This window comes from Xiphophorus maculatus, chromosome 3 (genome assembly GCF_002775205.1).
Source record: "Xiphophorus maculatus strain JP 163 A chromosome 3, X_maculatus-5.0-male, whole genome shotgun sequence".
In the NCBI taxonomy this organism is placed as follows: domain Eukaryota; kingdom Metazoa; phylum Chordata; class Actinopteri; order Cyprinodontiformes; family Poeciliidae; genus Xiphophorus; species Xiphophorus maculatus.
Window position 1 is genome coordinate 19,924,836 of NC_036445.1, and position 14,938 is coordinate 19,939,773.

At 39.8% G+C, this 14,938-nt stretch overlaps 1 protein-coding gene across 5 annotated transcripts; it reads right to left on the minus strand.

Moving 5' to 3' along the window:
* Positions 1-2,680: 2,680 nt before the first annotated feature.
* LOC102236995 (transcription elongation factor A protein 3) lies at positions 2,681-13,446 on the minus strand. Of its 5 annotated transcripts, none has more exons than XM_023330741.1 (20): positions 12,922-13,446; positions 12,136-12,198; positions 11,936-12,041; positions 10,839-10,944; positions 8,543-9,013; positions 8,348-8,461; positions 8,020-8,112; positions 7,868-7,936; positions 6,788-6,898; positions 6,590-6,661; positions 6,344-6,403; positions 6,141-6,212; positions 5,994-6,062; positions 5,574-5,642; positions 5,210-5,370; positions 5,068-5,129; positions 4,816-4,965; positions 4,568-4,714; positions 3,413-3,484; positions 2,681-3,312 (listed from the first exon to the last, which is right to left on the minus strand). In XM_023330741.1, the coding sequence occupies exons 1-20, from the start codon at positions 12,988-12,990 to the stop codon at positions 3,304-3,306; spliced, it is 2,145 nt and encodes a 714-aa protein (XP_023186509.1). In that variant the 5' UTR covers positions 12,991-13,446; the 3' UTR covers positions 2,681-3,303. The 5 variants fall into 5 exon arrangements, with proteins under 5 accessions (XP_023186509.1, XP_023186511.1, XP_023186508.1 ...); XM_023330743.1 differs by having other exon boundaries at positions 4,816-4,970; positions 5,073-5,129; positions 6,590-6,658; positions 12,922-13,443; XM_023330740.1 differs by having other exon boundaries at positions 4,816-4,970; positions 5,073-5,129; positions 12,922-13,442.
* Positions 13,447-14,938: the final 1,492 nt, after the last annotated feature.

Consider the following 14,938-nt stretch of genomic DNA (forward strand, 5'->3'; position numbering starts at 1 on the left):
AAAGGCCGGCTGGCTCTTCCTATTTTTGACGTGAAAGTGCATGTCCAATCAGAACGAGACAGAACATGGGTCACCTGTGAGGTGTGTAATGAGGAAACCTTTCCTCTCTAAGAAAAACACAAAGGTCAGACTGATGTTTGCCAAAGAAAATTTAGACAAAGGCCAGGACTGTCACAATATTGGTCGTCAGACAGATGACTAAAACTGAATTATTTGGTTATTTTATATTAAACAGATGTCATGTTTAACATAAAATAAATGCCGCCTGTTTGGACATAACCTCATACAAACTGTGAAGCAGAGAAGTGGATGTCTTGAGGTTTAGGGAAGCTTTGCTGCATCAGGCCAGGCAAGATCATATTCTTATTATAGATCATGACTTCTACGATGCATATATGATGGAGCTTGAGGAAAATGTGAGACCCTGAAAGTCAAACTGAGTCCTGCAGCATGACAAACCTACCAACAAATCCACCAAACACTGACTGGGAATTAAGAAATGGAAAGTTCTGGCCAGAGTCTGGCTATAAATCACATTGGCAGCAGGTTACAACAACAAAAGGATGTGCCTCTAAAGTTGCTTGTCATGAAGAGGTTGAATAATTTTGACAATGTAATAGTTGTTAAAAGTGACATTTTGTGTTTAATTTGGAGAAAGAACTTTTAGTTTGATTTAATTGCAAATAAATGTTTATATCCTGCATTTCTTAAGTGCACACAATACACGTTTTAGTTTAGATTTAGTTTTGCAGTGATCTGGAAATGATCACATTTTTGGCTACAGTTTTAAGTTTTCCTCTTCTCTCCTAAGACATTAATGTCTATTTAAGCAAAATCCCTTTAAAATAGTCACTTTTACACCTCTCCATGATAGCATCTCTATTTAAGCTTCTTGCTGTGACAGATAATCTGTCGTAGTGTTATTACTATATTGTCAGAGGAAATTCCAGCTTTCCCAGCTGAAACGTACCATTATGTTTTCATTCGTCTCAGTCTTTTTCTTGTGCTGCTTTGCTATTCGGTCTTCTCATCCCTCATTGCCTAACATCCCTGCTCCTGTAACCACTGTTTCACATTCATTATTTAAACTCACACGTTCTTGTACCAGGAATCTCATTTTTATAAAGTCCAACGATTTCTCTTCATGCGGCTCTACTTTTCTTGATTTTTATGAGCCTGGAGTTGTTTTGTTAGTTTATTTTTCTCCCTGTTTGCCTTCAAATACCAACAAGAATGATGAGGAAAAAAAAGGTCCAAGAATGGAGCCTTGTGGCATCACAGAATGAGTGACCAAAAGATTCACTTTATTTTTTAAAGTAATTTACAGACATCCCCTTCCCAAAGATTTTTGATTGCAGCAATATAAAAATATATTTTTAGCTAAAACTATAGAAACAGACAACATTTTAATAGAGCTAATAGATTTGGGGGAGATTTTGTAGTTTTTGATGTTTCTGAATGTTAAAGTTTACAGTATATTTAAATGTCCTTACTCATTGCACTGACCATTATTTGGAATCAATTTGCCCCTTTATAGATGTAAAATCATTCAGTATTTTCCTGAAGAAAGTCTGAATGCTGAAAATGAAAATACTTTCAATAAGAGCATTATAGCTTGGAAAAGAATGGGGGGGGGAAATAATGTTTATTCCTAGGAGAATAAATGATCCTTTTCTGATCAGAAATCACCAACTGTTCCGAACAAAAAGAGGTCAGTGAGCCGAGCAGCTGCCTCAAAATGTGGGGAATTATGTTGCAGAATCCATTAACAAATTATAATAGGGAACACATTTGGGCTTGTATCATATCATCTGCTTGTGTAAGCATATTCAGAATTGTATGCTAGTTAATAGAGTCAGATGTAGGTTTTGGTTTTTTTTCCTGTCAAGTCAAGCTGAAATTCACACAGCATTTTCCAGAAGATTTAAAGTTTAAAGAGCGTCGTGCATAAAGCACTGGCACATAGCTGAGTCAATGTTTATGCCATCTTTGCTTGCTGATCAGCAGAGTGTTTTTTAATGGCAGAAATGATGCAGAAAAAGCAAATGAATGTGTTTCTAATCGCGTTAAAACAGATGGTGGAAACTCATGTAGGGCAGCCTGTCCTTTTTTCTGTTTTCAACAAAAATATATAATATTATATATATATATATATATATATATATATATATATATATATATATATATATATATATATATATATATATATATACACACACTGTATATAACACAGTAACAAGTGTTACATAGTTACCATCCACAGGTTTTCCAGAGGACATATGGAGCATAGTTAGCAGATTACTGAAGCTGAAAAGGAAGGTGCTTTCTCTATGCTCTCTTTGAAAATGGGACTGAATTTCACCAGCACTTCTATTTGCTTTATTCCACCTGGTCTTGAATGAGACAGGAATTTTATCATTTGTAGCACTGTGGTAAAAGATCAATGTACTTTTTGAGTGGATGTGTCTGCAGCAGGCTGTTTTAAGTTCCTGGGAACTATCGCCACCTACTGTTCTTTCCTGGGAGAAGAGCAACAAAAAAATATATGCTCTTAAATATAGTAGAAAATGTTGGTGAGGTTGGAAAAAAAATCCAGGTATCACGACTTTGAGAAACCTGAAGAAGATGAGCAAACCAGTGGTAACTTCCCAAAGCAGAGTCCAATTAATTCAGATGAATGAATTGTTTGGCCACCATGATGTAGCTTTTATTTTGCTTTAAGTATTTATTCAGTTACATTTACCTGAGTAAGTTTTTGGAGAAAAAAACAACAACTTACTTCTAGGCCTCCATTACGTTTCTTGTGAAATCTAACGACTCTGTTACATGAGCAAAGAATATTATAAATGCAAATACATTAATTAACGGTTAAATGAAGTCAAAAAAGATGAAGTTGACATGCAGTTTGTACACATCAAACACAGCAATGACAAATTACAATATTCTTTTTTCTTAAATAATACTTCAGAGAGTTTTTATATATGTGGTTTTATTGGAAGATATATGTATATACAAAATAAACGGCTATTGTATTGCATGACATGTTAAAGAGACTAACATGTCCTGTTAATTAGATATTATTCATTTACAACCATGTGGATCTTATGATTAAACCGAAGTCCAATCCACTGTATTCCAACTTTATTTATCCATGGTCATAAATCTAAAAAATCTCAAGTAAAAATTTAAAGAACGTTTTTGTTGAATTCATCATCTACAGTGGTTCGCTAACTTTTTCTTGTCCAGTTATGGAGAAGAAGCAATACAGGGTCTCTGAAAAATATAACTTCGCCTTTGAAGGCATCAGCAGAACTGAAATTTAAAAGCAAACGGAAACAGAAACAATTTTGAACATGTTTTAGTTTTAGGTTTTTTTAAGTAGAAAAGTTTGCGAATCAGTTTAAAGGCCTACCTTCCAGCGGTTGCCACACTCATTGCAGAGGACAAATGTGGTCATCGGCTCATCAGCACTGCGGGTCTGCACCTGAAAGGAGGAGAAAGTAATGAGTGAAAGTAATTTATATTGAAAGTAATAAGTGATCACCTGAAATAAAGTGGAACGAAAAGTTAGAAAAGAATTTGGAGAGGAACAAAGTGAACAGATGCATAAATACAGATGAGGGGTGATGACCCTAACCCTGGTGAGCATAATCAACAGACTCCAACAGAGCTGTGCATGAAACAAGCTGATGAGCCAAGGAAAACAGATCAATAACATATCTATATGTAAACAATGCAACCAGACACAGGGGGGAAATGATACACAAAGAATAGCAACATAAAAACCAGAATAAATCCAAATCCAAACACAATGTTCAGAATCATTACAGGGACCAGACACACCAGAGTCCAGAAAAACAGAAAGGAAGGCTAAAGAGAAAAAAAACAAAACAACCAAAACCCAGACAGCTGGACAGGAGCAAAAATCTCATTCCAGAACAAACATATTTCAGAAAAAGGCATCATAGACGGTCAAACTTCTCCACTGCTTTTAGAACAACGAGCTGTAAGTGATGTTAGCATGCACGCTGTTTTCCATCAGAAGAAAGTCCTGGTCATCAGGTTAACTGAGCTCAAGAGAGTCCACCTTTGAACAGTTATAAAAATACAAAGTCTTGCATTTTTAAATGAAGGTTCTGAAAATGTGGACCCCTAACTGAATTAAAATAACTCTGCCAACATACAAGGAAGTCTTTTACTTCCTCCACAACAAAGTAAAAGACACATCCCAAGTGCTTGATTACGGGTCATGTTGTCATGAGTGTCATAGTCGGTTATTAGCCTTTTCTCACATGGTCAGGTAGGTGTGGGTAGTTTTTTTCTCCCCTAAATATGGAAAATCATAATTTCAAGACTTCACTTTGGATTAAATCAGGCTTGTCTGATCCTAACATGTGTTTGATGATGTGAAACATTTAGGTGTTACACCAAAGAGAAAACCAAAGCTCGGTTCCTCTTTTAATGGAAGCATAGAAGAGGAAGCGACACCGACTCGTTATTATCATGTCATCTTGCCTCCGTTTCCTTTGTGACGGACAGTTTAAGTTGTAAGAGCAACCCTGTTTACCTGATTGTAGGTGCAGTTCTTCTTCTTGCATTTGCCGCACTGCAGCAGGTCTGTGGTGGTCCCACCGGTTTTGGCCATCTGGTGCTCCCTGATGGCCTCCTGGGTTAGGACATTCCTCAGCTGTTTCAGCTCATCACTGGCCATTTCCTGGACACAACATAGCGAGCAGGAGACCATGTGGCCTACAGTGAGGACGAAAACTAAAGAGGGGAATATTGGGAGGCGGTCACTGCGTAACAGTGACCTACCTCAGCAGACATGCTGGCGATGCGGCTCAACTCAATGCTGCCGGCCAGGACGTTTCTGCGGAGTCCCGGGTTCTTGGGGTCCTTCAGGTTGCTGATGCGGCTCCGGACTCGGTTCTTGTACTTCATATCTGTGGCCCTGATCTCCTGGTAGATATGTGAACTCACGCAGTCAAGTCCAAACGGTAAAATCTAAATTTTTGTCTATTACCAATTAGTAACATAAGATCCAGCTGTGAAGTGATGTAAGCAAAGGATATGATCCTCAATCTCTGCTGCCATACCGTCACAGTTTGCTCCAAAATCTTTGTAGTCATCTGTGAAACGCAGAGCGAATTAGTCAGTTCAGTGATCACCTCTGCAGTTTCAGTAATCTACAGAGAGGTTTTAGCCTCACTGTCTGTTCGCAGGGCAGCTGTAAGCATCTCAATGCACTTGTCTCTGACGGAGTCTCCAGTAGCCAGGTGAGGGGACAGAGGACCCCCAGGAGAGCTGAAGCTGGGTGACAGAGGACTGGTCGGGGTGGTGGGAGTTCTGGGTGCTTCGGTTTTACCCTTTCTGTTGGGTTAAGAAAAAAAAAAGGATGCTTTAGAACTAAAAAGCTCTGGAAAAAGTGTGAAGATTACTCTGCCGATTTATTGATGTTGTTTGAAACAAAGGATATTTTATAAAATTAAATCACTCACTTTTTTTCATAAAAAAAAAAAAATCACACATGGCCAGCGTCATTTATAACAGCTTTTATCCCAACAGCTAAATACCTGTCCAGGCTGTCAGTAGACGGTTTCCTCTGTGGTTGTCCAAGAGGCTTCGAGCCTAAAGACTCTCTCCTGAGAAACACAGCCAGGGTAATTTGCATCGTTGTGCAAATGTTTTAAATCTTTCCAAGAACTAAACTTTACTGTGCTCTATTAAAGTGGTATTTCATTGATGCTTCTTTATCCTTTTATCTATCTGAATATTACAGGACGTCGTGCAGTATATGATAGTAGGGGCTATAAGCATGCCAGACTAAGTCTTTATGAAATGGATGGAAAATCTTAAACACTACTCCAGACTTTTGTCACCCTTCATTTGATCACCTAATCAATTAGCACGAGACATTGGAGTACATACGGAATCGATCCGAATCCATTGTTTCAATGTATTTTCTTTATATTAGATTTGAATGCGTTTCGTACCTGACGGATTTGGAGTCGGTGGAATGGCCTTTTGCAGGTTGGCTTGGCTTCAGTTCACTGGAATCCTTCCTGCCACAAAACACCGATAATTAGACATACCTTTCTGTGAAAAAGTGCAAATTTGATTCTGCACAGACTCCGGCACACCTGTGCTTTTCTTTTTTGACCTCGATGGTGGGCTTTTTGGTAGAGGGTGGTTTAGAGTCAGAAGAATCTTTCCTGACAAGAAAATTTGAGATTTTGTACTAATTTCAGTCGTAGAGTTAAGTTGCTAATAATAATAATAAGTATATGTCAAAGTAGGAACTCCCGACATTCACTTTGACATGCACAGTTAATGAGTTTCCAACCTTTCTCTCTTGGTGTCCTCTGACAGTTTCTTAGACGCTTTGCCATCATCTGAATCTTTCCTGTTAAATTAAAATAGCTGTAAAAAAATTGCCTCAACTAAAGACACCTGCAGATAAATTAATTCTGGAAATGGCTTTCAATTTATTACAAGAAACAAGCAATAAAATCTGAAATCACAGATCAGATCAGACTAATATTGTCACAAATACACGTCGGGGTAGAGAGCGGTTTGACAGAAAGCAGACCTGTCTTTCTTTACGCAATCTGCAGGCTTTTTCTGCGGCAGAGGCTTTGAGTCTGAGGATGGCTTCCTGCTGCTGCAAACAACACAAGGATTCAACTCACAAAGAGGGAAACTCTGTGTTGAATTGTACTGTATCTTCCTTGATTGTTTCACTCTGGTACTTCAAGGCAATAACAGTGTGAGCTCATCTGGTCCAGACCTCTCTCTGTCCTTGCCCCCATCCACAGAGGTGCGCTTCGGAGGAGCAGCGGGGGGGTGGAGATGGAGTGGGAGCGGAGGGAGGGGCGCGTTGGGATCAGGAGGCTCTTTTCTAAACGAGACAAATACTTTTCAGCCACTTCGGAACGAGGATGATGTGATGGATTTCTACATCGTTTGTACCCCTTGAATGTTTTCACAATTCTTTGCCACATTATAACCCCAATATTGGGGTTTTCCACTGTGCTTGACGTTGTGTTGGTCTCCGTAGTGCAGATGGACGCACTAGATTCCACATTTCCACGTGTTTAGTAAGCTCACTTTGCTAAATATGTCGGGTCTGAATGCCTGTCAACACATGTCAAAAAATGTATTGTTAATAAATCATTGCCTTTTGCAAAATTAGAAAATTAAAAACCTTATAACTAAACCGTAAGTCAGAGTTTTACTATTGGTTATAAACTGTGTTAAACCTTGAGTGTAATTCTGTCTTCTACTCAATTTAATGGCTTAGAAAAATAGCAGAAGGAAAACAGACTAATCACGACTTCTGGTGTCGGAGGTGATAGGTTGTAGTTTGGATCTTCAGAGATCTGGATAAAAATAATTGAACCACATTGTTTTTGTGAAGCAGACCTCTGATTGGTTGTGCCATCCCTTTTAACAACGCCATCCGAACAAGCAGAGACCCATGAGGAGCTATTTTGAGACACACAGAAAGGACCTGAGTCCATCGAGACAAGACTTGCTCTGCCTGGTTAGAGAACGCTTGTAAAACTTGGCTATGGTGTTTTCCTTACAGCAAATTTGCCCATTTTTCCTCCTAACAACTGGTTGCTTGATCAATGATAGCTTCAAATGGTGCCAAGATTTTCTATTCATCTCCCCTATTTTCTCTTTTTTTTTCTCCGATCACAGTAGTCATTGTGATCAAAATGAATCCATAAAACATCTTTAGGCTTGATGTCTTTCACGTACAATCGCTAAAATAAAAGTAGGTTTGTGGTTGTAATGAAATGTGAAAAAGTTCAAGGCGGTGACGTAGAAAATATCACACACAGGCAGGCATGCAGAGCCTAACCTCTGTGGAGGAGGATGGAGGTGGAAAGGAAGAGGAGCTATCGGAGCATTTGGGTCCGGTGGAACTTTCCTGATGTGAAAATCAGTTTTGGTTTATTACATTTTTGCACAGTGAAACAAATATTTCAAAACATGCGTCACAGCATGCCTGACCTCTCTTTCTTGATTTCCGCTGCAGGTCGCTTTGGCGGCGGAGAGGCTGGTTGAGAGTGAGGGTGTCGAGAGGAAGACTCTTTACCGTCCTTCCTGATCACACATCACAACAGCACAGAGGTGAGCCGAATAACAACAGGCATAGCCGCATGCTGTTCTGTTCGAGCATGTAAACACACACCTCGGCATGCACCATGCACAGCAGCCCTCCAGGTATAAAACTGTGAGGGCTGGCGCCGGGACATGTGAGGAGCTAGGAGCCTGTTGAGTCATGCGGTTAGCAGCGTCAGCATGTTAGAGCGCGATCCGCTCAGACAGGGGCCCTGACCTGTCTTTTTTCGAGTCCAGAGATGGACGTTTGATGGGTAGAAGAGGCCGAGCAGGTCTAGGGGGGGAGGGGAAGCGGGTGGGATACAGTACGCTGCTGTCCAGCACTCCTCTCCTGAAATTAATAGTTCAGTCTGAAGTTTTGTGAATCCTTTGTGAGCTGTAAATGTCAGTATTTGGGCCAACGGCTCCTCACCTTTCAAAGATTAGCTTATGAGCTTCAGCTGGCTTCCCTCTCTGAGGTGTGCCGACAGGCCACTCGTGTCTGCCTTCCGCTCTGCTTTTATCCTGATTCCCATCATCTGTGTATTTCTTAGGCTCCTCGGGAGGTTTCTCTTTCTTTAGTAGCTCAGCGTTTCTCATCTTCTTCAAATCCTCCAGCGATCTGTGCTTGATTGGGTCCGACTTGTGTTTTCCACTCTGCAGGTCTGGTGCGTGCCTCTGTTTCTTATGATCCGTTTCCGGTTTGGGATTCTCTGCAGGGGTTTGTTTCTCTGCTCTGATTTCTTGAAGGTATTTCTCACTTTGGTGCCCTTCAAGGTGTTTTCCATCCGTCCCGGGATCGTCCGCATGGCTCTTTTTATTTATGTGGTTATCGTTCTGTTTTTCATTCCTGTTTTTGTCAGAATCGGATTCATGTTTCGGTTTGGCCTCCAGCCTCCTGTGACTAAAAGAAACACATATTTCACCTCTTGTGAAGAGGTAAAGGTTTTTTCCTCCACTTTGGAGTATTTCATACTCAGGAAAGACTCTGTTGTGCTCTCATGTAGTTGCTTTGCAAAAGTATTATGTTAAAGCTAGGATTTTATGAGACAGACTAAAACATAATACATTTCTCAAAGTATTCACTCAGGGGGCTAAATGTGCTAATGTTGGTCTCAGATATAAAATCACAAATAGAAGTGAACATAGAGAATTTGCTGCATTTGTTGGGTAAATTAGTTTCCCTGAAAGTGATCATTTCTAGAGTAGCTTAAATACCTTCAGTAATCTTGAAGGCTCTGCTAAAAGCGTGGGAACTAAAACATGTGAGACTTTTCAGGTCTCACTCTGTCCTTGTGATTTGGAGTTTTTCTTTCGAGTGGGCCTCTTATCTGTGGAGCCCAAGGTTTTCATGGTCGGTCTCACAGCTGTGGAGCTGTTCCAGGTTTCAGCAGCTTTCAAAACACCCGAGGGAATAAAGGACTAATGGTGGAGTGTGACGACAAATGTGTCTTGAGGAAATATTTTTAACTAAATATAACTGAGATAAATATTGTGTCAAATTGCCTCCTGTATTATACATGAGTGCACACCCAGATAAACTTTAGACAGGAAATTGATATTTGTAGACATTCAATCCGAGAAGGTTACAAATTGGCCCGACCACAACGGGCAATTTATAAGTCGGGGCAACAAATTTTGAAGAAAAAGTGACTGGTATCCTATTCTTGTTGCTGAGAATAGTCAATAAGAAACAAACCCAAAAATGTTGGAAATAATCATATTTTCTTTCTTTTAATGAGGCAACAATTTGAGATCCTTTTCACTTTTCTGATCCAGCACAAATTACAGAACCATTTTCTACAAAAATCGGATTTTTTTTTTCTTTTGTCCTTTTCAGTAGAATAATGTTTAGTTTATTTCTTGCACACATAAAAACATAAAGAAATATACAACTAAACTAATGTTTGAGTTTTTAATTAACAACAGAATTTTTGTGATCTGCAACACAGTCAACTTTACAGTTCCAGGAAAAGTTTGGACTCCCCTGATGTCGAGAGAAATAAGAAGTAAAGGAATTGTTCAACTTTAGACTGAATACAAGACTCTTCAAAACTCACCAGTTCAGACCAGAACGGCACACTCCACCTTCTCAAGCATCACGCAAACACTAACTTGTATTTTATATGTTTTTCTCCTTGATTCATATTCTACCTTTGTTCACAATGTGTTACTTTAATGTTGTTGGTAAGAAGCAATCTTATGAATCTTGAAAGGTACCTTTAAGTAAAATGTATTATTGTGATCTTTTTTTCATTAACAGTTTTATTGAACCAAATATTTAGCTGAAAATCTGAAAAGTTACTTTTAAATATGTATTTGTATTGACTGCTATGTCAGTACAAACCTGAATAAATATTCAGTTTATTCAAGACAGTTGTTCTGCTTCTCGGTGGATTAAGTATCTGTTACCACTAGATGGCGCATTGGCACCCACCAATGAAGTTACAATCAGATCATTTTATTTGTGCAGGTTGTGAATGAAGTGTTTGCTTTTGTTTTCGTGGATTGTTATTATATTTAGCCATGAACAAGAAATGATGACTGTCTCCATAGCTGCGTTCTTTTTATTGCACCAGAGAAAATAATTTGCTCATCTTGGGTTTGATAAAAATGCAGATTGTACATGCGCTGGTTCTGACAGAACCTTCTATCATAATATACACCCAGTCCATTTGTTGTAATGTCAGAGTTATGCAGCTTGTGTTTCCAAATGTCATCAGACTGACCTGCTCTGTGGCTCTGAGGAGCAGCTGTTTGTAGCTGCTGCAGGTTTCCTGGCATCCAAACCGTTCTTCAGTTCATCAACTTTCTCAGAGTGAGAATTTCCAGAGTCTGGCAGAGTTAGAGGGATACATATATTTATAACTTCAATAATATACTGATTTATTAAACATGGTCCAATAAACGTCAGTGATTTACATATGTTCATTTTAAATATTATGGCTCACAGCAAATGAAAACCAAAATTTAAAAAAGAAAAGAAAATTGGAGTCTTATATAAGACAAATACAAACAAACAAAAAAACTTAATACAGTAATGGCATTCACAATCATGGGGGAAGACAGCTGACTGGACAGATGTCCAGCAGGCAGTGCCACAGGGTGGGGGGGGGAGCAGCACGGTGTTATTGGGGTCTACCTGATCCCAGAATGCTGGACACAAACACATGAAGTAGAAGCTGAGTGGAAGAAAAAGTGTGGCACCAAAAAAAAAGAGTAAAAGTGGGATAACCACAGAGGTTTCAGAAGCAAAGTCCACTCAAGAGTTTTGAGAAGATTCACAGGGAGTAAAGCTTCAAGAGCCACCAAGGACAGACATCTCCAGAACACGGCCTGCAACTACTGCAGTGTCAAAAGGGTTAAAAGTGTCTTACCTGGGGTTTGGACACAATGAACTAGACAGCTGCTTTGTAATCCAAAGTCTGGTTTTCAGGTAAAAGTGATCAAGTATCACCACAGGCTGCAGCAACCTGGGCTTCTAGAAACCTCAGGCTGATCGCCTCCATGCCAAGCTGCACTGATGCACTTATTCATACAAAAGGAGTTCCAACCAAGTATTTATGATTCATAACATAACCAGTAGGTTTATATTTCTGTTTTAAAAGTTCTCTTTATTGACCTTGTGTAATATTCTGATTTAATATTTTGACTTTCTGCTAAACGTCTGCTGTATCCACTAAATTAGTGTAATGCTTTGTAATAGATGAGTTTCCTTTGCTGAAGTATTAGTAACTTGTCTGTAATACTGTAATTTATCAAACTGCACCTGCATATTAAAGATTTAGTTAGTCCAGAAACTGCATGTCCAGTTAGATATTCTCACCAAGAAGTCTCTTCCATTCTTTAATGAGGACTTTTGCCAAAGCGATGACTTCTTCGTCTCTGCAGTGCTTCCTGATGTTGTTCACAGACATGCCAATTCTTGTTTCCTGCAACAACAACCAAAAAACAGAAAGTATTTTGCACTTCCTTAAGCCTCCATGTTGTTGCCAGACTTTTGGATGAATAGCAGTCATAGTTTACCTGGAGAAGCTTCAGTGTCATATTGAAGCTTTTCAACTCCTTCAGCAGGTCGATGGCTCCGTCCTGCATTCACAGAAGACATTACAGTTGCTTTAACCCTGTGATACTCATTGAATGCACTGCAAACATGCAATGGCAGAGTAAACAGAGATCCGCATACACTCAACCGGGCGCCATTTAAAGAGATTTTTGCTTGGTGGGTAAAAACACTTTCACTTCTGTACTGTCTTCGCAAACAAAGTGAGAAAATGCACAAAGCTCATGTAGTTAACTTAACAACAGAGGGTGAGTCAGCCGCGCTGAGACTTGCTGAAAGTTTCTGCAGGACTGTAGGAGCGCCAAGAAACTTTATCTTTTTTTTGCAGAAGCAGACACAACACTCGGGCACTACAGGGCTACTGTAAAACAACAGGCCGCGCTGTTTACTTTCAGTTGCACGAATGTTTTCAGGCCGAAATGAGACGATCGGGGAATAATATGTAAAAAAAAAAATAATAATAATAAAAAAAAGTGTCCAGTCAAACTGTCCAAACTTAAGTCGTGCAGCTACACACCGACGGGACTGCAAAAAAAAAAAAAAAAAACAGATGCAAGTCCGCAAACACCTGTCGATCGTTTGTTACAGGACAGACAAGCTCTTGTTACACTCATGCAGACTCCCATCGAGTCAGACTAAGACCAAACTCCTCTTCAGAGTAAACTTTGGTTTTATGCACCAGTCCTTTCTGGGCCTTCCCTGCAGCACGAGGTGACAAAGCGCCACCGGGTGTCAAAATACAGCCTCACCGTGTTATTTCTAGACACCATCTTGTCTAGCTTTTTGGCGATCCGGATCAGGTCCTCCTCTCGAGTCATCGCTGCATTTATAGTCTCCGACGAACTAATGCCGATACCAAAACCAATCGACACCCAAAAGAAGCGACAAAGTTTGGATCTGCTGCGGTCTGGACTTTACGCACGGTGCGCTCCATTCAATCCAGAGGCGTGTCCTCCTGCTGAAGGTCCCAGCTGACCAGCGCCACAACAAGCAGCCTAAATATAGAGGCTGGAGTAGGGAGGCGCAGAGAGCAGCAGCGACAAGGTGATTCCTTCAGAGCAAGCTGAGAAAGTTGTGCTCGATGCTCTAAAGTTCCGCCTTTAAAACGGGGAATTAAAGGCTTCAGCTACTTTGTTTTAAAAGTCTCTGGATATGAAATGAAACGTTTCATACTCTTTCGCGTTGTGCTTCAGGGTCCCATACTCTTACAAGGTCAGTGTGTAATGATTAATCTTTGCAAACCGACGGCCATCCTGGTTGCAGTCCACTTCGAAATTATTTGCACATCTGCGCCAAAAGCAGCTGCTGTGCGAAAGAGCAGTCTGACACAGAAACATAAACCTGGATCACTTCAGGGATTCTTTTGTTTTGTTCTGTTTTTGTCTTATCTTGAAGAAAATTCATTTCTGGTCTTTAGAGAGAAAGGACAAAAAAAAGGGCTAAAAAAAATTTAGTAATTAAAAGTAATACGTAAAATACAGTAAAGCAAAAATAAAATAAACATGTCATTGTAACTTAGCCACCAGAGGGAGCTCTAGACTACGGAGTCGTGTTCAGATAGAGACTCAACATTTCCATAACTGCTTCAACCTGTAGAGGGCAGTGTGGACAGCTGTTCTTAAGACGCAGGTATTTATATCTCTGTCGTACGGTAGCTTGTTGAGTTCAGTAAGTTCTGGGTTGATATATTTGCTCTTTTTTGGTTGCTCACATACCAGAGCCAATCATATTTTATATCTTTTTTTACAGATGAGCTTTCCATCTGCTGATAGTTGACTTGAATGTGAATCATGCTGTTTTCTCATGTTGTAGAGTGCATGCAAAGCAAAATGATGGACGTCTGAAACAGGGCCTCAGTTAGTCAGCTGTGAGCCATGTGGGTGTTGCTATGTTTGTACGGGAAATAGTGAAACAGCAATAAACCTGCTTGGTCATTGTGTGCAAAATGGACAGACTGGCAGGCATTGCCTGCAGATTTGTCTCGCAGGTGATGGGGTTTTGAACATTTCTCTTTGGCGTTACAGCTTGTAATAAGAGCAAATGAGACATGAGTCATGCCACATTTGTTTGTCTGATTTGCCTCAGAAAGATCTGAGCAAGAAACATTGGTTTAATGAAAACCACACAGCTCTAGCTGCTACTATGGCCTCTGTCGCAGACGTCTGACCACCGTTACCGGCGCTGTCATACACTAATCAGTTTGGATTAAGGAAATCATGGCTTCAAAGCATATTAAATATATCTTTCTGCAACTTTAGATGACAGTGTAACTATTCCGACTGCTGTTTGAGCAGAAATGTTACCTAAAAAGATTATCGTGAAAGCATTCGAGGAAAAGTGTCAAGGTCAATAAAACCCTTTCCAAGCACCAGTAGTTCTGAGTTTCAGATCAAACTCTCATCATCTCAAACTGCTCATCTCACTTTAGATGCTCTACTAGTATTGATTTGAGATCAAGATGCTTCATTTCCAAGGTTTCACACGGTCTTATGTCGCCAAGCTGTTCACGATGAAATGATTCAGCTTGTTGATTCAATGGAAACAATAATAATTGGCCTGTTGCGAGGTTCCATGCTTTTCCTCAGGACTGAACAAAACCTGAAACCCAATGTGTAAGACAAAAACTGGCATTTTAAATGACCATTAAAGACTCGGTGACTCATCGGGCAAAGCTCTGTTCTTTTGTTGTTGTTGTTGTTGCTGTTTTGAGCAATCAGATCCAGCAAATCTGCTCCTGATTCCAAACTTCTTCTATTTATGACTCAT

Excerpts from the sequence above, each read along its gene's own strand:
- LOC102236995 (XM_023330741.1), bottom strand. The coding sequence starts at position 12,990 with ATGACTCGAGAGGAGGACCTGATCCGGATCGCCAAAAAGCTAGACAAG. Across the intron at positions 6,213-6,343 it reads GAGGACACCAAGAGAGAAAG|GAAAGATTCTTCTGACTCTA; the intron begins GTTGGAAACTCA and ends TTTTCTTGTCAG. Across the intron at positions 5,371-5,573 it reads TCTACTGACAGCCTGGACAG|AAAGGGTAAAACCGAAGCAC; the intron begins GTATTTAGCTGT and ends TTAACCCAACAG.